At 41.3% G+C, this 22,638-nt stretch overlaps 1 protein-coding gene and 1 long non-coding RNA gene across 10 annotated transcripts in view; one reads left to right on the forward strand and one right to left on the reverse strand.

Annotated features, from left to right (window-relative positions):
• Positions 1–22,638, forward strand: part of LOC110480621 (von Willebrand factor D and EGF domain-containing protein) — a 186,957-nt gene that overhangs the window by 145,702 nt on the left and 18,617 nt on the right. For both annotated transcript variants that reach the window (XM_085584840.1, XM_085584839.1), the window contains 4 exons: positions 1,333–1,428; positions 2,915–3,010; positions 17,148–17,243; positions 18,451–18,546. In XM_085584840.1, the coding sequence (XP_085440966.1) occupies positions 1,333–1,428; positions 2,915–3,010; positions 17,148–17,243; positions 18,451–18,546 (384 nt within the window). The remainder of the gene's footprint in view (positions 1–1,332; positions 1,429–2,914; positions 3,011–17,147; positions 17,244–18,450; positions 18,547–22,638) is intronic.
• LOC146766874 (uncharacterized) overlaps positions 1–22,638 on the reverse strand; it is a 203,249-nt gene that overhangs the window by 64,417 nt on the left and 116,194 nt on the right. The gene's annotated exons all lie outside the window — the stretch shown is intronic.

The raw sequence follows: 22,638 nt of genomic DNA on the forward strand, positions 1-22,638 counted from the left end.
AAGAGAAGGACAGACAACAAGCATCAGTAGCAGTAACTTCCAGACCAGAATAACAGCAGCAGGATTTTTTTGTCTGCTGACAGCTTTGGTGAAAGGCTGCCAGACTCACCTCTCTGGCACAGTTTTGAGTGCACTGCACAGAATATTTTGTGGGCATTTCTGGGGTTTCCCACCACAAGTGTTATGATATTATGTTATGATAGGAATGTCAGGAAGAATACAGGTATAAATATGAAAAAAAAAAAAATATTACTTTACCACTGGAAATATAAATACTGACAGACTGACAAGATTATGGACTTCTAGGAACTAGCCAGGACAACGACATGACTAAACCAAATTCCCCTTGAGCAATGAATTAAATCCATTTTGACTTCATAAGTAACTGCTCCTTAGTCAGGAAAACCTCTCATCTAGACTACAATTTCACTTTCTTTTTCTTGTTCCAAATTGACATTTTATTTCTTTTCAGTTCATCTGAAACATTTTAGTGGCCCTTCATTTATTTAAGCTTAAATGCATTTATTTTCTTTAATGGGCTATCCTAAGATACTGAAAGACAAAGGGAACAGAGGAAAAAGGCTGGTTTAAAGTGCCACTCTGCTTTACAATGAAAACTTTATCAGATTCCTTATTCTTCACACACTGGCTTCCCATCTAAATCAATTTGAAATTCTAATAGTTTTGTTTTTAACAGTCTGGTACTTGCCACATAGAAATATGCAAGACAGCTTTTAATTCCTAATGCCTGTTGTATCATCCAGAGTAATAACAGATACATAAAGAGGCAAAGGGAGCTCAGCCAGTGGCTTTGTTGGTGATGAATGAGCCAATGTGTTGTGGGAACTGGCATTTAAATGAGGCAGAACAAACAGGTTTTTTGGTGCACACCTGTTCAAGTCCATGGAAATGCCACAATGCTCTGCTGAACGCGGACAAAGCAGCAAACAATTAATATCTCATCTCCAGGTTATCCAGGGTGTATTTTATTTGACTGCATTTACTACCTTGGGATCGTGCTTGGTGCGAATACTGGAATGGAAATAAATGAACTGTGTGAATCAAAAGAATACATCCGAAATAAATTAAATTACTACATTAAATTATAGTCTATTTCATCTCCCAAGCTATGCTAAAACAAGTGAAATGCTTCCACTGTGTCGAACATGAATAAGTGCTGCAGCACAAGTGATCTGCAAGGGCTGCATTAAACTTTTCACAGTATCACTAGAAATATTAATTCTAATGACATGTGCAGCAGTAAAAGAGTGCCTACTCTGAAAAGTTCAACATTATCAGAGATCCATGAAGTTATCTTCTATTCCCATCCAGCTGTGTGCAATCCTGTGTGCCTGAATGGAGGAGTCTGTGTACGGCCAAACACGTGCTCGTGTCCTTCTGGTTTCTATGGGCCACAGTGCCAGAGAGGTAAGAAAGTTCTATTTATAATCTTGATAAAGGGCCCAGGCTCAAAATATAAATATCACCTCTAACATTACCTACCCCCACATGAAATATATCCAGAGACTCTCCTTGTCATAACTATGTGTGCTCCTTTGTTGTCATTGTCATAAATCCACTTTTTATTGTTCCTGATGGATTGGGAAGAAGGAAAAACTTATTGGTAATGCCATTATTGATAACTAAATAATTGTTCTAAAACTACTTGAGTCAGTGATATCACTAATTAGCAACTATTCAATAAATTGATAAAGCATGGCAGTATTTTGTTCATTTTGGTACCCTGTGGTGTGTACTATACTGGTTTCAGAGCCTGGTGATATTTTACCTTCAAATGGGGCTCACCATGTCACCTACCTGGCCATCCTAAAGTGTCGTGGATGGGAGACTTCTGCAGGAGCTCATCAGATCCTTGCTTAAAAATCTGATCCAGTATTGTCCTGCTTGAGCAGCAGCTGATTTTGAATTCCTGTCCTAGCTCTAAACTGAGGCTAACAGTATCCTGGCTTCTCACTCACACTGTGCTGCAGAAGACAAATTAATGAATCCCTGAATGACCCAGTATCTCATACAAGAAAGAGAACTTAGGGCCCAAGTAGCTGGAACATGCCTATGCTAACACCACTCACTTCTTTTTTCAATATGGATCTATTAACTCCTCCTGAATCTGGGAATATAAATACACCCAAAACTACTTCAATATTAAAAGTTCTTTGCTCTTACTCTCTTTTGTTTCCCACATTCCTAGACGAATGTGGTCCTGATGTGTATTTTTGCAAGTGAATGATTCACACAGAAAAATCTAATTGCAAATGGAGCTTGGTGAAAACTTTTTTTTTTTTTTAATGATGTTAGATGTGAAGGAGAGAGTGAAAATGCTAGACTGTAACTTGATGATCTTGCTCTTGAACACAAAAAGTGATTTTCAATATTTAGGTGATTTGAAATTTTTACTCTCAAGTGTTCTGGTTTAGACACTGGATTGGAAATAAGTATGCACATTCATGGGATCTGAAATTGCTGGGAGGATATAATGGATGTATGCAAAGCCCTTCCTTCTGCTTCTTAGAGAAAGGGAGAAGGAACAGCAGCAAGGCCAAGTTAGCAAAGTCCAACACTGATCTGTATTCCATGGGGAGAAGTCCTTGAGGAAGCCCTTTGACAGAGACCTAAAAATCTGACCCCACTGGGAATATTCTGACCACTTATCTGCAACTATCTAGGAGACCCTCAGGTGCCAGGAGTCATGTCCCACATTTTTTCCACAAACAACACAGAATCAGGGTCTCCACCCAGGCAAGAGCCCAAATCACTCTTTGGGGAGACACCTTCCCAAAAAAGACCTCTGTGGGCTGCTCTGCCAACAGAGGCACCTAAAGAAGGAGCCTGTGCTTTGGCAACGCTGATCCCTGCGTGAGTTTGGTGCACAGAACATTTCCTCTCCTCTCCCCAGCTCTTTGCATTCCCCCCTGTAAGAATGGTGGTCACTGTGTCCGGACCAATGTCTGCTCCTGTGCCGAGGGCTATGCTGGAAGAAGGTGCCAGAAAAGTGAGTTACACGTTTCCCTTTGTTTTCCAACAGTTCCCTGACTCCTAAACAGCTTTTCTCCCTTTTGTGCATGTTCCACAGAACATTTAGCCTTTATTTCTGCTGTGATCACCTATATTTCTATCAGAGCCCATAAAGGTCTGTTAATACCCAAAACCAACTTCTTAATTAGAATAAGTCAAGTCCAAGTTGGGAGAGAACATTTTGCTGGAATCCTCTCTAAATATTTCATGAGTTCAAAATGAGTAACATTCGCATTTGGAGATTAATTAATTATTTTGCATGAAAGATATTTTGGGGGAAAAAAATTAAAGCCAAAGGCTGAGAAGCTAAGATCCTTAAAAATATTAGAAAGTCATAGTTCCAGCTTAATTAAGGTAATTGGTTAACAGCACTTTATCCTTTAATTTTTTCTTGTCACTGAAAACTCACTTTTTTCACGTTACCATCAGTATTAATATTTGATTCTTTGATTCTTCTGGGTTATTTTGGCACTTTTACAGACTCAATTGCTCAACAATATCTGTCAGCCAGGGAGTTTAGGATATATATGTGAAAACTTTTTTTTTTAATATATTTTATTATTTCTTAATCAGTTTGAAATTGGCAAGAGGGGAGCTGTGAAAACAACCATTCTTGGCAGGAAGAATCTGTACATTTCCAGAGCATTTTATGTCTCTCACACACAGAGGAAAAAAAAAAAGCCAGTAAAAAATTCCCTGCAGCAACAAAAACCCTCTCGTTCCCCGCACTCCTTCGGCAGAGAGGGTCGTGACGCACAGCGCACAATTGAATAGTCTGTTCTGGCAGGAATGTGCTGGAGGGAGAAAAAAGAAGGAAAAAAACCTTATGTTTGGCATCCTGTTTTTGAGGTTAGGGAACATTAGAGAAGTGCTGTTTCCAGCTTTAAACACCCTGCCACATCTCCAGGCAGATCAAAGGAAAGCGTGCTGATGATGATTGCAGTCTAGCAAAGCGCTCCCTGGGATGCTCCAAACTCCACCAACTCACAGCAGGCTTCTTTCCTCTTTCCAAAACTTTCTGAGGTTTTGTTGTCCATCTTGGTATGATCTTTTGCAAAAATGTTTTTCGAGGTGATGAAAACAATTTTGTTCTGTCTGATCCAAGACTTCATTCTACTTCAATAACTGTTACTTAGTCTGGCTTATTTAGCCTAGTGTTATAAAAACTTGAATAAAGGGCCTGTGAATGTGATGAATGAAGAGAAACATAATTAAGTGGAAGGAAAGCACTACTTTTTGCTGATTCTTACTGGCTATTAACTGATAATTAGTGAAAAATGTTGAATAATGTTTCTTCTTTCTTGCCTAAAATCAAGAGCTCATGGGACAAGTATCAAGATCCATCAAAAGAAGAAGTTAATTTGTAAGATTTTATAATAAGCAGTTTCTCTTAGAGCTGTATGTCTTCTTATTTTTGTATAAAATTACTTCTCTCTCCTCTAGCAAAGATTCCAGACTTGGCTGCTCCTCTGGAGCAGAAGCCTGCAGGGCACAGCAGAAGTCAATCTCAGCTGAACTTTGCAAACTTTCCTCCCCAGAAAATGGAGAAAATCAGTGCTCCCAGCAGTGGGAGGCTGCTCTCTGTCCCTTAAACCTCTCAGAGTTCAAATGCAGAACACATCTCACCCCTTTTTAGGCATGATTTCACATCATTTTTCATCAGGCATAGACTAGATTGGGGGATTAGATAGAATATGTGGCACACACTGAAAGGCTAAAATGTGAGCCCAGGCACATGTTCCTAACTCACACACAGACAAATGAAAAAGTGGAGAATAAGTCCTTAGCATGAAGAATTCCCACTACCCACTTTTCCTTAAATAGAACATGGAAAATCTACCATAATATCCATTTGAAATTCCAAATAGAGCTGAGTATCACGCTGCTCATTCTGCTGTTTCACTAGCAGTAAACATATCTGTATTTATACATTTATAAATGTTGTTAATTTTGACAATCCTGAGGCCACCTGGGGCAGCTGGCTGTGCAGAGGTGAGACAGCCCCATGGGCTGTGTGCATGAGTGCTCAGAAATCCAGCTGGGAGACTTTTTGTGCAGTGCTTCTGCTGGCCTTCCTGGGAAGGGTGTGGCAAGAAGGAATCAGGAAAAACCAGAAGGTTTCTGCTTTACAGAGGGGCTTTTTTCAGGATTTGAGTATCTTTTCTGCCAGGCTTTAAGGACTCCAGGTAAGGTAGCTGAGCCCTGAGTTGCAAAGGACATTTCAGCTTGCACAGAGTTGTAAAACCCTCACAGAGAGTGAGAAAAAAATGCACATATCATGATAGCAAAGCTGTGATCAGATGTGGAGTTTACTGGAAGTTTAACACTGCATCATCTCCCATTTCCAAATCAGCAGGACAATGTCAGGGACACTGCTACAGGTGAACCTGTGGCCCAAATCACAGCTCAGTGGTGTCCCCTGTTGCTGCCAGGTGACCTCACACTGAGAAATGTACGGGCGGTTTAGCCACAATGATGAATGTGACAATTCTGAGAAAAAAAAAAAATTCCTTCTGAAGGATTTTATTATTTTTTTATTAGTTCTTTGCACTCTGAATATGAAATTGCTGTATCCTTATGCACTTTTATACTTCTAGTACAGTTTCAAACACTTCTGACAGCAAAACAGCTTTATTATGTACTTACACTGAGTCTGTAATCTTAGAAATTTGGGGTGGATTATTATCTGACTAATAAAACCTATCAAGATAGAGAGAGTAAACTTAATACTAAGACAGATAAATTGGAAGTTAATTCAATGATATCATTTTTTAATACACTGATATTGTTTGCACTGCTTTAAGACATTTCTCTTTCCTTCTTAATATCTCACCTGCAGGGACAGAGGGGAAAAAAAGCTTCTATTTAATTTTGGCAGCTTCAGATTCTCAATTGAAGGAGATAATAAAAACTAAAAGCCACACAACACATCAAAGAGGTTATTTTTGAACTGAACCAAAACAGGCTATTGGTTTATTTTAAACACATAGAACCATGGCTTAGGGTTATCACTTTCATCCTTGTACAGTTTGGAATTTCTAATACTGTCTGCAGGAGAGCCAAAAACGTGCAGGAGAGAGTGATGGCACCACGTCTTTTCTATTCAGCCTCGCTCTCCTTTGCTTCCTGAGTGTGTGGAGAAAAGCATTCAGCCTGAAAGTTGGTGTTTTGTATCTAAATAAACATCAGTCCAAAACCCCAAAAAGTGTAAATCAGCGAAGTCTGATTGGCTGGCAGCTGCAGGAAGAGCCTGGTGGTTAAAAAGCAGACACCAGGCGTGGGTGGCAGTGCTGACAGGGAAATGTGTGCCCGTGCCTCAGCAATCTACAGCCTCCTATCCTCACTTGAGAAGGATTGTTTCCAGTGTAATCACTCTTGTTGAGAGGGAGAGGCAAATGCTGGCAGCACCTCAAAATAAAATATGTTTCTGGATCAACTTTGCATCCTACAAACACGCTCGGGAGCTAGAGAAAAACTGTTTGTGCAGTGGTTTGAATTCCCTTCTGAAAAGCACAGCTTTAACAATCCTGGATGTCACTGCTTTGCAGGAGGCATTAAAGCAGGGTTCTGACTGATATCTACCGCATCCTTACAAAAATTATAAACAAAGACAGCACAGAAGTTTCCTTTATTTACTATGTGTATTTTCATAGGACTGCTCTACAACAACCTTTAGAAATGAAAGCCCATAAAAGCTGAGTTTTCTTACAGAAGGTTGGAATGAAGAGAAGGGGAGAAGAAGAGGGATTCCCGGGACCACGCATCTATCCTTCCCTCTGCTGTCTGCTCCTTGTGAGCACATCTCTGAGCGAGAAAAGGCGAGCCACAGCTCCCTCTGGAGCTCATCAGCCAGCAGAGGTCAGGGGAAAGCAGCATCCTCCTCCTGCCTGCTCCAGCACCCCAGGCACCCCTGGAGCCTGACCTCAGCCCCTCTTTGGCATCACCTCATGGCCGTGCAACACAGCCAGGGACACGGGGTTTGCTCCCCATGAGAAACAGAACAAGTTTCTGTGTGCATCTCTTTCACTGGGGGCTCAATCCTGATGACTTTGTAGCACATAAATCATCCCCCTGACACTGGGGCTTTGCAGATTGGATCTCAGAGTTAGGAGATAACTATTTCTCCATCTCAGTAATTCCTGCAGCCAGGATTTATAGCCAATTCACAGCGTGCAATATAACTCACAGTCGTTCCTCCAGCTCTGCTTGCTCCTCTTCCCTCCTCCTTTCTTTTCCCTTCCTGGTAGCATGAGGACTTTCCTTGCATGAGAGCTAGAGGCAAACTAATTGGAAATGTGAACACTGGGTTTCAAAGGCAGCTTTTTGCTAAGCAATGTCATATTGTGAAAGTCACTGATTTCCCACATTCCAGCCTTCCCATGTAATGTTTCTGTACATTACTGCCTCGCCAGCTGCATAAGCAGGAAGTTTTACTGCTCAACAAATCACACTCCCACCGAGTTGTCATCTTGACACTGTGTGATGTATTCTCTGCAATGTCTTCACTGAGTAGCCAGATTGACTAAAGTCATCAAAAATCAGCCAGTTTGCAAGCCAAAGGTCCAGCAAACCCTCCACACAAAGAGGCAGGGAACAAACCACATAGCTCATCCAAATGGATGGAGGAATCATTTACATCAGACTTGATTTTCATACAGCAAGGATGTGCTTAAAAGCAACAAGTGTTTGTCTAAAACTCCTGGACAGCAAATATGTTTGAACAGTGGGTGTTTGGAAGGAAATGAGCAGCTGCTTATAGCAAACAGACCTGTAACTTCCTGTTCAAAGCAACAAAGGTACAAAGGTACAAGGGTTTGTGGGCTGGCTTGTCCTCTGGTTGGTGCCCAGTCTGGAGACACAGGAAAAGGAAACACTAGTCTCAGTTTTTACTTGATTTTCCAGTCTATGTAACAGAATAGGTTCATATTAGATGTCATCTTCCCCTCCTGGGCAGGAAATACAACAGAAGATGAACCAAAAAAAAAAATCTAAAATAAAAAAAAAAAATAAAATCAGGCTACTGCTGTCTTTCCTATTCAGCTGAACAAAACATGATCCGTGCATCTTGCCTGGGGGGAACAGGGACAGGTGAGGCTTCCCAACAGGAGACAGTGACTCCCAGCACAGCCTGGTTTTTGGTGTGCTCTCACAGCACTGCTCACCCTTAGGAAGGATTTGTGACAAAACCATTAGTTGGCCTTTCTTAAAAACTAATTTTTTTCATATATATGTAGCTGATGCATTTATTTTAATAGGGGGTTTGAGCACCTGCATCTGTCTAAATTTATTTTTCAGGAAGGGAACAAGAATAAATCTGGGTAAGAACTGAATATATTTCCTAAATAAGCCCAAAAGCATTATTAAATTTTTTATTCATTCCATAAGTGGAACATTCGCAGACTACAGCATGAATTTTACTAGAGTAGAATATCTAAATTTTAATATTCTTTACCTGTATCTTAAATGCACTGAAGAAATGTGCCAGATCTGCTGCTGTATGTAAAAGCATGCCTAAAGCAAAAGAAAAGGGATTCCTGAATTACTGCATCTGTCTTTGCAGTGGACTTCTGTGTGACAAAAAGTGCTTTTTGCCCACTAATTGATTTAAGAAAAAATATTTTGGGAATCTGTTTTTTAATTAAAATATTTTTTAAACATCTCTTTTAAAAGGAGCAATGGATCTATCACTTGAAAAGCCCAGAGGACAGATGGTCATGGAGATTAATGTTGTCTGTTTATCCACAAAAAGACACAGGCAAGACAATCCTCTCCAGCACTGATTTCCATCTAAGCTCAAGCTTATTTCTGAGGCAGATAGCAATGGGGTGGTGAACAGATCAGTGCCAGTGCAGGCAGCAGTCCTATTCCAAATTTCCTGACCAGCCCTCACTTTTTGGCTGGGTTATCAGCCAGACCACTCAGCCTGGGGCTGTTCTCCTTGTTTTGAGGCTTGAATCTCCCTTTTCTTTTGCACAGATGAAAAGGAACCAAATGGCACCAGGCACAGGCAGTGCCTTAGCCCGCTCAGGGCAAGGAGAATGTGCCCAAATGGCCTAAATTGCCTAAATTGCAGGGCATCCTCCAGCACAGAGCTGCAAAAACAATCACCAGAGGAGAAACTGTGTGTATGACTCCTCTTTCACTTCTCATTCAGGCATGACAAGAAAGCTGCTCAGCAGAACAATTTATATGCAGCTGGAATGGTTCACTGACCTAATAAAACACAGAGCATTCTTCAGTGAAGAGAAAATGTTACCAAACCCAAGCCCCTAACAAGTTGGGAATATGACCTGTGCTGAGAGTATATTTTACAATTCCCCATATTAATTATACACTAACAGTTGCAAAGATGAGAATAAAGTAGAGCCACAGCCTTTTTCAAATTAATAGTGCTGCAATCAGACTAAAACCAGTCCATAAATGAGAAAAAGCATTTTCTAATGGTTTAAAAATCTCACAGTTCCTAGCAGAATATTCCCCAAACATCCAAATGTGCACCTACATGTGCTGATTTTGTTTATGGTGGCTTCATTCTGCGAGATGCTGAAGTATTCCACAGCTATCCCAAGATGACATTGCATGTCCAGAGTTTTACACAATAGGCAAAATGAAGATCATGAGACCAAGAGGGAGAGACTTTCAGTCCAAGGGGAGTGGGGAGTCCCCTGCCTGTATTGCAGTGACAATCCCCCACTGGTTTCCTGAGGTTTTGCCTACCACTCACTCCCAGGGAATGTTTTGGAGGGGCAGATGGAGAGATGAGGATCCTCCTTAGCTGGCAGGAAATGTTATCAGCTGAGAGCAACGTGACAGCAAACAGAATTGCAGTGTACCACACACTGACTCCAGGAGTGCAGTCTAGCAGCTCAGTAGTTTTTCCACATAGTAGTAATTATTTTTCTCATTTTTACTGAACTAATAACTAAATTAGATTTATTTCCTGCTTTAATATCTCTAAAGGGCCCCATAAGTATATCAGAGTACACATCAGAATGAAGACCCAGACATAATTAGGCAAAGCACTGACATTGCACTGCTATCTATACGGTTTGCAATTTTTCTGACCATTTTTTTCTTCTGAAATGTGTGCTAGGTCATGCAAACTAACTCTTATTGTTGGAGCTCTGTGCTAAAGTGAATATATTAGAAATGCAAACTGTCACCACAACCATCACAATTACATTTACAGCTCCCTCTGTGTCTTGTAGTAATTTGTTCTCCCGCACTGCATCCCTCTGAGGTTTCTACCAGATTATTTTTTATTATTCAGAAAGGTAATTTATTGAAGAAGTGCTTTGCATCTCTGTCTGAGGTACGTGAAGCGAGAAATAGGGTGAGCAAACCTCAAAATGATTGGTAGCTTGATATGGATAAGGATCCAAATTTTAGAGCATTGCACAAAATTTGGAATTTTATTACATGACAAATATTCTTTCTCCCTAAAATTTAATCAGTGGCTATAATTACTGGCATTCAGTGGATCACGCATCTGAGGTTACTCAGATAGAGTTTGCAGAGAAAGTTATATCTTTATTTACAAACCCAAATCAACACAGATGAGAAATTTCAGATAAAATCAAGCTGTGGGAAAACATATGTGCCTAAAACTCAGCGTGGGCAAAACTATTTCCTCGCTGCCCTTGGAAGCAGAAAAAAGGGGACTGGAAATTGCTGCTGTCCCAAATCCATAACGTGTTTTTCAGAGCTGTGTGCATTTGGGACCTTCACAGCAGCAGATATATTGGTACATCCATCTCACTAATGATCTGTTGAGCATCAGTTGTACCCTCTAAAGGGGTGAATGACATTTTTTTACCTCCCCTAGTTTCTGCCAGCAGAATCCAAACAATGGTGTCCTTTGTTAGAAAAATCTTTTTTTGGCCAGAACACACCCACTTGGGGATTATTTTTATTTTTTATTTTAAAAGATTGAGAATCACTCATCAGGATCAAATCTTTATTTGGAGCCTAGTTGTTTCCTCTCTGGAGCCAGGATAATGTTTCATCTGAGCAGTGCTGCTTGGATGCATAAAGCACCCAGAGAGATGGAGAACCTTCCTGCAGTGGATCAATTGAACTGTGCTGTCTGGTGGAGCTGCTGGTCTGACCTTCCAGTTTGTGTCCTGTGAAAAGGACCAGCAACATCCCAGATCATGTCAAGATCTGACATGATTCCTGGCACAGAGCTCCTCCATGTTCATTTTGTTTAATCAATAGGTGATAAATTTTACCTACAAACACTTGAAAGGGCGAGCAGTGCCAGCTTTAACACAAAATCCACTTCTTTCACATTTAATGGCTTCATTTTTGTCCACAGCTCAGCTTCTGCCAGCTGTATTCTCCTGACAAGAGCAGTCAGTGATATTTTAAAATCTATCCCATGCTCTGTGTCCTTACTGGGCTGTATCTCCCCAGCTACAGCCCTTTGCTTTTGAGAATGTCACACCAAATCAAGGCAACCACTAAGCAGCAAGGAGGAAACAAGCATTAAAACAACATGTACCCATAGAAAAAACAAACCTGAGCCTGATCAAGCTCCCTGCTCCACAGAAGAGCAATAGGACAAGTTGAAATATTCACTGGACCCACAGAGAAGTCATCAGTTCAAAACCAAGAGCAGCCAGAAATAAAAGCAGTGCCTGTGAATCACCCAGAAATGTCAGCACAGGGATGGTGACTGAAGGGATAAGTTGAAGTATGTATCTACCAGTAGGTGTTCTTTTGGCTGCATTTCTGTGTTCTTTGTCAGCAAGATACAGCCTGATGCATTGCCTTAGCTGGCCCACACAGATGTTACTGCTTGAGGCTATTTTCTCTCTTCCATCCAAAGGCAGGATGCACCCAGAAGCAGGTCAATTTACTCAGCTTCCACAGGAGGAACAAAATACAAAAAAAAAAACCAAAAAAAAAAAAAAAAACCGCAACAACCAAAAAAAAAAAAAAAAGGAGAGAAACTGAAAGAAAAGCTATTTTGAAAACTACATCTTCTAATCAGCACTGCAGCCTGATTCACTGACTGTCTCCTCATCAGAGCCTTGGCTCAGGGTACCTGATGACAGGTAATTTTGATTCAGAAAGAAATAATCTCTGCAGTCTCATGGCCAGGAAAGGACAAGGATGTTTCAGTTCCTGAAACACTGCAGAGGATTCCTTTCTTCTAAGATTTTGGAGCCATGGTGTAATTTTCCACCTCTTTTTCTTTTGACTTTATGAGGGTGGTGATATGTCTTATTTCAACAAAATTAAAAGCTTTTCACTACTTATTATCTCCTTCTAGTGAGAAAAGGTGTAATGAGGTCCTTTTGTCTAAAGGTGGCTTAGGTTAAATGAGGAAAGTTTTTGATAATCCACAGAAGCAGTGAGGTCTGGAGGACGTCTGGCTGTTTGTAATCTGGTCAGCAGATCCTGCTGGTTAATTTGTGACCCTTCATCCAGCAAAGCATGTCCAGTGCTTCACTTTACCCCCAGTCCCTCCTGGCTTTACATAACAAATAATTTGCTTAATACTGTTTGTATTTGAGTAGGAATGTTGCTGCAGATTAATGGGAACAAAGGCAGGCAGCAGAAGTCATAGAAATTCTGGGTGACCATGGCTGGAGCTACTCACACCAGGAGAAGAGGGCTCACTTCAAACACAACATTTCAGGTGCTGGGTGGTTTTAGCAATCCACAGAAATATTTATTTTGCCAGCAAATTCCTCTCTTTGGCTGACAAAGCAGAAGGTCTGACTACCTTAGAGATTTTAGGGCTGAAGGGTTTGGTGTGGAGCTTCATGGAGGTTGATAAAAGAGTTTCAAAAAGCACTTCACTGGGTCAAGTGAGCCTAGAGGGGATGAGCCATGAAAAGGGTCACAGGAAATTTTAAGTGATTGTAAGGTCAAAACACATTAAAGCCATCAAAGAGAAATAGCTGCTGCATTAAACAGAAAACTCAGCAAGTTGTGAATGCCTTCCAGTGCATGGGAGGGCTGTGCCCATTTTATGTGGTGCTCTTTGCACACCTGTGTTTTATCTTAACACCTGCAGCTGCTTGTCACTTATCAAAATCCCCCCTGATCTGAAATACAACACAGAGCCAGCTGCTTCTGCAGCCTGCATTATCACCTTCAGCACAGGCTGACCTTACCTACCCCACCAGCTCAGGGCACCAGGAGATCATGAAGTGGTTCTGAGCTGTAAATGGTGGCCTTACAGAACTGGGGCACCACTGCATATGAAATTCTGTGCTTTGGTTCTTGCTGAAGAGCATGGAAATGCCAGCACTGGCAGCAAGGGAAGGATGAAGGCTTTATTTAGTGATGCTCACTGACTGCCAGCAAGCTTGCACCCAGTGCCTGAGGACAGCACAGGACTCCCCCTACTCCCAGTGCTATCTCCTGCCTACTGCAACAAAGGGAACACACAAATGTGTTTATATCCATGGCATCAGGACTAGTCCCCAAGAGAGATGGAAAACTTATCAAACCACTGCTGTCTATGGCTAACTCTCTGGGCTTTCTTAAGAGGAAGGCAAAAAAAAAAAAAAAAAAAAAAAAGGAGTCTTTTCAAAGTCATGCCCGTACCTGGGAGGATTGCAATAATTTGATTTGCTCTCCTAGTGTCTGATAATTTATTTAGTTTTCCTGTGAGAGGCTCTGGCATTTTTGTTTGCTATTTTGAAATTGGAACTTCTCCACAGAGGCCAAGGAGTGGGACCAGAAAGGATCCAAACTAGTTATCATTAACAAATGTTGAAGTCTGCCTGATGGGTATTGAGATGGAGCTGTATTTAAGAAAGTTAAAGAAAGGGAGAACAAGGTGGAGATGTCAGGAAGGAAGAGGGGAGAGATAACACTGCATTCATTTACCTAAAGGTTCTTGTGAATTCCTTGGCAATAAGAGAATTTCTTCCCCACAGGGCAGGGAGGCAAAAGTGTTCCTCCTGTTCAGAACAGGTTTGGTACTGACTTGAACCCTTAGTTCACTTTGAATTGAACTCCTTTGGATTTATCACTGAAGTCAGAGATGCCATAAGTAATAAAGGCAGTTCATGCTATATTTTCATAGCTACTTGGTCATTCGTAAGGCAACCGAACAAAAAAATGGGAGAAATGGAAAGCTGAAAGTCAATTTGAACTTGTGTTTTATTCAGAACAAGACTGGACCCCACCTGTTGCTGAAACCATTGCTGAATTACTAATGTGAGTCCCTGCAGCTGAGTCTTCTGTCAGTACAAAAAAAAAAAAAATAAAAACCAAGAATGTGACTGTATAACATTAAAAATATACAGAAAATGTAAGCAACAAAAGAAAGGAAAAAAGCTGAAATATCCATCTGAACAAGTCCTCATTACCTTTTCTTGAGTTTACTTTCTAAGAGGTGGTAGGAAATACTGTCCAAGTTTCATACGATCTCAAAATGAAATCTATAGATTTTCAACTGATTTTAGGAGAGCAGGTTAGTGCTGAGGATGTTATGGTCCATGAATATCAAAAAGCACAAAGTGATTTTAAATCTAGAACCAAACTTTATGGTTTGGGCTCATCTTTTCTAAATTCTGAATGTCTGAGTTGTTTTATAACTGCAACACGAATTGATCCAAGATTTTGGATCAAAAATCTCTTACTGAAGAAGTGAGATCAAAGGGGAGAGAAAAAGGAAGAGGGAAAATAAGAGATTAAATGATTTCAGAGTTATGGAGGCCATGACCCCTTGAACTCGTGTAGGTTTTAACCAGTGGTTGCATCATTTTTTAACAGCTCAGCAAGAGCTGTGGATCCCTGTTAGCCTGAGGAAGCCGAGCCAAGATTACAGCATGGATCAGGAGAGGTGGAGAGAGAAGGAAATGGAGGATGACAGTTTGAGGGCTGGGGTCCAAGCAGCCCCTACAATCATGGCCTATCTGTCCTGCCTAAGGGCAGGTCATGATGCTGAGGGATCCAGGAGCCTTGGCACAGAACAAAATGCAAATGTAGGAGCCAAGCAAGAGCAGCAATACAGCTCTAAAAGCTGCCAGTGCAGCAGCATTGGGTGAAGGGAGAGACCAGCACACAAAGTGCCACAAAAGCAATATTTCACTACATCACAGGAATAATGAGAGAACCTAAATCTATCTACTTAAAAATGCCTGATCATCCCTGAGAGAGGAACAAAAGGTTATTCTCCCATCAAATAAAAGTTGCTGCATTTTTGCTTGCTGTCTTTTTAGTAATCATCCCTATTTTGAGGCTCTATCAGGATTGCACCTCCTACAGGAGAGGTTTGAGGGGGGACTGTGGTCATTCAGAGCCCTGAATGCAGTGACAGCTCACAGGCAGGACTGCAGCATTCACACTCACTGATGTGCAAAAGGCAGCGCAGCCCCGGGGCTGATGGAGGCACTGCTGTGTTTCACAGCCACCCATCCCTGCAGGCAGGGAGGAACCACACGGATTACCACGGGTGGGAAGGGGCCCCTGGCAGCTCCAGTGGCACACCCAGCCCTGTGCTTGGGGCCCCTGGGCACATCCTTTGGCCATTTTCCCTGGGAAAGAAATCTCACCAAGCTTTGGACATGGCAGGAGCCTTTGGGCACTAATGTGCTCTCACACCTTCACTGCCAAACTCCTCCTGACTTGGCTCTCTCACCCCGTCCAGCCACTTGCTGTGTTACACAGCTTTTTGTACTCCACCCAATTATCCAATGCCTTCTTCCATGTAAAATGCAAATCATTCCCACTGCCACCATACTGGCACTGCCATGTTTCTGAATTACCCAGCCTCTGATGGGAGCTTCCTACACTTGCCTTAACAGGCAAGGAGAGACAGGACAGGAGGAATTTGGGTACCTGCCTATGGCGTCCCCCTACATCAAACCAGGTTGGGATTTCAGGTGTGTGACCTCACAGAAATGTGAGATTTTAATGCTGGATGTTCTAAAATAACATTGATAAATACAGCTTAATCAGAGGGACAAAAACCAACTATTCGATTTTTAGTGAAGTCAACAAAAAACCCATCTGGCTTCTTGTGTTTGAAAGAACTCAGCTCTCACATCTTATTTGTGCAAAAGAATAAAGTAAAAAGGTAAAGATTTTAACAAGTAATGGTTCAAAAGGGCAGTGGAAGAATAGAATTTTAGGATTTATGCTTGACTGAATGCAGAATCATACCCAAAATTGTGCGAAAACAATCCATCCTCATTAAGTCTTTTCTTATCCAAATTAACATTTGAGAACATGAAGGAGGAATTTTCCCACATGGAAGTGAAAACTCTAACAATCTTGGCCTGTCCTCTTGCTTTTCTGAGAATCTTTGTCACCAGCCTCTCTGCTCTGGTGAGGCAGCTCTTACCAAAGCTTCCACCAAAGAGTTTCCACACATGACACAGCATCTCCCATAAGGATGGGATTTCAGATTCTCAATTCCAAACCATTTTTCTGGTTTTTAATTACAAGCCAACTGACCCTCTGCAAGGAAGCAAATGAGCCTCTATCAGAATCTGAGGTATTGTGATTCCCAGATTGTAAAAGTCTCTGTCTTTCTGCCCCACAGCCAAAGCAGAAGCCATAATTGGTCTGTGCTGGTTCCAAGATTGTTTATTCTGTTTATCTCTACCATGTTCTGCTGCCCTGCCCAGTTCTGTCCTGCAGGGCAGCGTGTGGGGCTCTGCCCTCAGTGGGATGTGACAAACATTAAATACCAGAAACTCCCTGAGCTGGATTGACAATAACGTGCCAATATCTGTCACCTACGTTGGACAGTGTGTCCCCAGCCTGAACCAACAGAAAAATGCCAACACCACAGTGAGACATGGAGGGCATGAAGAAGGAGAAAAAGGACAAGACACACCCAATTTCCTCCATCTTGTCCCCTTTGGACCCCTCATCTAGAATCCTAAAATTTTATTTTTGCACCCATGCCACACTTAGTTATTATTACTTATATCAAACACTCAGAGCTGGTAATTCATCCTGTAGGATTGGCCAGAGATCACAGCCAGTGTCTCTGGGGGCTCTGTCCAGGGGGGTTCCTGACCCCTGCCAGGGTCCCAGACCTGCCAGGGCAGCCAGAGGGATGCCCTGGACTCTCACAAGCCTCCACTGAAGTCTTCCCTCATTTCCCAGCTCCCACGTCCTTTGTTGTGTTCCTGCAGGTGTCTGTGAGCCCACGTGCATGAATGGGGGGAGATGTGTGCACCCCAATGTCTGTGACTGCCCGTCTGGCTGGAGGGGAAGGCACTGCAGCAAACGTAAGCACCTCTACTCCCATCAAAGTTTATATTCATTAGTCCAGTCAACAGCAGTTTGCAATCTTCTAATACTTAAAAACCAGCCCAGAATCTGTTCTGCTGTTTCAGCAGTTTGAAGAAATAACAGTTTTAAGTGCAGGTAATACAGAATGCTGTAAACACTCTGTGCTTGCAGAGGAGAAAAAGCTGTGTGGGGGAACCCTGGTTCTGCTTCATGCAGCTCTGTTATACATCTTGTTATGGAAATTCATTTTTACAGTACTTGAAGCATTGATTTTATGTTTTAACAGCTTCACATATTTTGTTACATTCTGGAGAGAAATGTCATGTATTTCAAAGTACAGAACTATCTAAAGCCTGCCATAAAGCTTTCCAAACTGATGTACTCTCAAGGTCATCGGTGCATAATTTGGAGAATGACGTGTTCTTACTCTGTAACTCTGACTACAGTTACATAAAAATGTAATTAAAAGAAAAACCTCTCACCCTAAAATATTTTCAAGGAATATTTTTCTGTACATGGCTATTCATTACCATGAAGTTGACAGATAAACTGAACAAATTTATAATCAAGATGACATACTGTATGTAAACCAGATTAAAATATTGGCTTTTTACCCTTTAGGTCCTGCTAGTAAATATGATTTCAGAAACAGTGGTTTGAATTTATAATATTAATAATATATTCAGAAATGCTGAAGGAAGGAAGTTTCTCTCATATACACCAGATCATGCACTCACTCTTTCAGGATCTCTGAACAAAAAATATATGCAATAAACATATCAAACTTTTCTTTGAAAACATTTTTTTTTACATGCAATATTTAGTACATGAATGCATCATGGAGAGATTATTCTTAGCTGATGATGAGCCAAGCATTAGAAATGCCAAGTCTCCCAGCAGACAGCTATCAAAAATAAAGAAGAAAAGAAGAAAATATCTAATATAGCTATATAACTAATATATCTATATATATAATATATTTATACATCTATATATCTAATATATCTAATATATAATCTAATATTTAAGAAGAAAATATCAAAGAATGCTGATCACCACGCTGACGAGGTGATGAGCAGAGCACACCCTTGCCTTTGGAAGTCAGCCACATGGAACAAAGCCCAGCAGGTCACCTCTCAGGCAGCTCTTGAGCACACAGACACATGTGTCCATCCTCTCACGTGTCCCATGTCCCCTGCCCAGCTGTGTGCCTGCAGAGGTGCCTCCATGGAGGGGAGTGTGTCGCCCCCAACGCCTGCCAGTGCTCCGGAGGATGGGTGGGAACGCTGTGCCAGACCCGTGAGTGATCCCCCAATCCCTGCAGCTTTGTAAAAACCACCTCAGGTTTTTGCACATTGCATTTGCTCCTGTGTCTGTGTGTTGTGTCAGGTTTGTGCCTGAAGTCAATCATCTTAAAGGTCTTTTCCAAGCTAAAAGATTCCATGATTCTATTACGTGCAAAAGTCAACCATAACATGATTAGCACCTAAAGTCTTCCTCTTATTTATCAGAATTGTCCTACCAGCAAAACTGGTACTTTGAAAGACATTTCTACACTCAGCATAAGAGGCCTGACTCATCTGTTTTCTCACATGGATGTTGAGATCAACCTGTCAGACAAAATAAGTACTTTTCAAATTAAATAAATTTAAATACAAGGTAAAACGACGAGGTCAAGGAGAAAAGGAAATGGAGTACCCATTCTCTATACCCAAGTGGCATTAAGCACAGAAATTCTGTGTCTGCTGACCTGAGAGCCTGACCCTGTAAATTCTACTTGTTCAGACTGACCAAGGTGGCTGGAAGTATTTGCATTTGCAGGGGTTGGAAGACCTGGAATGGGAAGAGATCTGTTATTGCCAATTACATCCAGGGTCACTTCAGTTTGTGTCTGCCATTAGCTTTACAGCAAAAGGGTATGAGGAAAATATCAAGGCATTATCCCCTGTAAAGGGCATTATCTCCTTTATCTTCCTTTCCCTCACACTCACAGAGCATAATTACTTATGGAAATCTTCTGTCAGCTAACTCCCAATGGCTGTGTAATTGTTTCTTTGTGCCAGCTGTCTTCTAGTTCAAACATGGGAATGTTTAAAGTTATTGATGGCATATCCTTGACTCAGTTTGCAAAATAAATAAACAAATTGTGCTTGCTCCTATGAAAGGCAATTAACAATTTCTGCTGTCCTATGCAGGCACACAAGCCAGGTAATTTTTTATAGATTTATCTAACCTTTGAAACTTTGCTCCAAATCCCTTCATTTGCTAGTCATTCTGGTTCTACTATTTCTTCCCATAGTGGGAGGTTAAATCTCTTTTTTTTTTTTTGTCCAAAAGGGTCTGGCTGAATCTCCCAGGTCCCACAGCAACCCCAAATCTCGGGTTTTTTAAAGAGAAGGAGAGAAGACTATTGTCAGAGAGCAGATGGTGAGGTCTTACAATGCTGCTCCAGGGTATTCACAGTGAGGCAGGGGAACAGGATCAACCTCACAGATGTCAGGTCTGAAGTGTAACTCTGAAACCAAGTCATGTTTCATGCTTTAATGGGAGGCTATTCCCTCAAACCCTGGACTCAATGGAACAGATGCATTTATCTGTCTAAACATGAGAAGCCTCCTGACTTTCTCCCTTGCTCACCTTCTCCTCAGCTCTGGCAGAGGCTGCAGCAGCACAGAGGGCTGAACCCAGCCCCTGGGCACTGTTTTTGCTGCTCTTGCCCTGCTCTGGCCCCTGTCCCACCTCCCAGCAGCACAGGGACACTGGGCCAAGCCCACAGGCTCTGCCAGAACCCATCAGCTTCTGGCAAGGAGCTCTTTGGTTCATCACTCCACTCCCCTGTGCAAAACTGCTTTGTCACATTTCAGCTCCTGAGGTTTCCCTGAGCTCAGCACCCCTGTCTTGCTTGGATGTGTATTCCCAAATTCTGTGTTCCACCATGGCATCAGCAAGGCTGAATTCAACCTAGATTTGCACCAGTTTAACCACAGACTTTGGCTATTAAACTCAACAATAGACCAAACATTCACATTGTAAAATCAGAAAGTAGTAGCTGCCACATTCTATGAAAATAATATTTCATATGTATATTTCTTTATTCTATAACATTAAATTAATGTAAAGTTTTTATACTATATTTGAATATTTTGATTAATACTATGTATTAATTCTATGTTTTCAAATTATTAATCTCAACTGTTTCCATTTTGTTAATCTCAATCGTTTCCATTTCATAATGCAAATATTCCATCTCACTCTACGAGTAAAAATTCAGAGGATAGGTTTTTTCAACAATCACTCTGTAATCCAGAATCCATTAGGGCAGAATTGTTTCTTGGGGGCTGTTTCAAGGGTAGGAGATGATTAGATAATCCCAGCTTCATTTTTGTTTTCAGCCTGTGAATTCACTTGACCACCCTGATCAGGATGGTGGTGATGGAAATGCAGATACAGGTTTCATCTACACCCTGAACCTCATGTTTTCCTCCCTGACTTCCTAACACACTGAGGAGGGTGACTAAACCACAGGATACGCAGAGACTTCCACTGCTATTTTCTGGACATTTCTCAGATTGTTGAGATCCTTTATACTGAGATAACCAGAGTAGGTCCTTGAGCCAACGAAAGGGACAATGGACAAATACTAAGAAATTATCTTGGTCATCTACTTGGACATCTACTTTTTGGTTTATCTTTCATAAGAGTCCCACATCACCTCCATCTGTTCAGTTTCTAACTCACAAAGGCCTGAGCCCACATGGACCATTCAAGAAGATGTTTGGAGGCAGCACCTGCCACAACAATTCCTCTCCAAACACTTTCTTTCTTCAGCCTTCTACTAAAACAAAAAAGGTAAAACATTCTCTGCTTTTTAGTATCTACAACCTTAGATACTAATATCTCAGATTTTCTTGTCACCTTTCACCAGGAACAAAGACATAGATCTCTATCACAAGTGATAACCCAAAAAGCTTCAACCTTTCAGCAGACAAACCCACTGACAGTACCCTATAACAGATTTTCCATTCTACTGCAATGAAGATTGGCAAGGATTGGCAATGATTGGCAATTGGCAGAATAATTTTATGTCTAAAATATTTTGAAAATGCCTCAGAGAGCTAGAACGGGCTGTAATATCAGAGGTAACAAGGAGCTTATAACTAATTTGGAGCATTTTGGAGATGCAATCACCCAGGCAAAACCTCTGCCTCTTTTGCAATGATGCACAATGAAATTGCATGGCCATGTCATGCAGTGAATTATGATTTCTAAATGCTAAAATTAGTCAAACTCACAATGACATTCCAGAGGCATCTGTGCAGGAAAGTTTATTTACAGCTTCACCAGTCCCTGGCTGCAACTAGAGAACTTGGCAAGAGCAAAAGAGACTTTCAGTAGGCATTGATAATGGATAAAACACAATAGTCCTCCTTTATCAGACTGTAAATAAAGAGGTCAGTCAAAAGAGTAGTTTTCTTCCCCACTCATCTGTAACTGAACAGAATGGCTTCTGAAAGAGAATCAATAAAATAGGTCATTTGTCCCAACAAATAAGGTGTATGGGGGAATACACACGTTATCCTTGATAAATACCTGTGACTTTGAGGGGAATAGTTTAAGGAATAATGGTCAATTTTCAGACTGTACTGCAAATGTAGGGAAATAACCTTTTGAAAGAACACGTTAAAAAAACTAATTTGCAATATTCAACATGTCTCAACTATAGAAAAGAGTAGCTTTAGAGATGGTGGTTCTTCCATTAGAAGCTTTTTTTGTCTCACTCTGTTTTTAGCTTCCATGGCTGCAAAAATATCCAAAACCTTGCCTTTCTGAAAAGAAAGAAACAGTATCCCAGGAACACCATGGTTTCCCTGATTTCATTCCTATTCCATATTAGACCTCAGTTTAAAGATCCATGCCTGTGGCTTCCCCTTGCCTCCTGTGCTGGTAACTCACATTTCTCTTTTTCTTGGGCTCAGAAAGAAACCTTGGGCCAAAGAAATGAACGTGTGGCAGCAGAACCTGATGGCCGTGACAGAGACACCCAAAACACATCTCAGCAAAGTCAGGAGGCTTCTGGCCAGGGGTACAGGTCTGTTGTTTAAGGCTCTGAATGCAGGATCAAGGTATAATTCTAACAATTAATTATAAAGTATAAGAAGGTTATAGTTGTGAAGGATGTTCATCATTAAAATTCATGCTGCTGTCTTCTGTTCTAATATTATTGAACCCATACTGGCTCCTCATTGCCCTTCAGAATAACTTCTCTTTATTTGCATGTTATAAGTGTCAAGCTTATGGCCTTATAATTTCCTCAATATTCTTCCCATTCTCTCGCTCTGCCTTGAACATCCTAGGCAGGATTTCTTCAAGCTTTCCTCTGTAACCCTTCCA

The sequence above is a fragment of the Lonchura striata genome, chromosome 7, assembly GCF_050655825.1.
Source record: "Lonchura striata isolate lonStrDom1 chromosome 7, ASM5065582v1, whole genome shotgun sequence".
Lineage (NCBI taxonomy): Eukaryota > Metazoa > Chordata > Aves > Passeriformes > Estrildidae > Lonchura > Lonchura striata.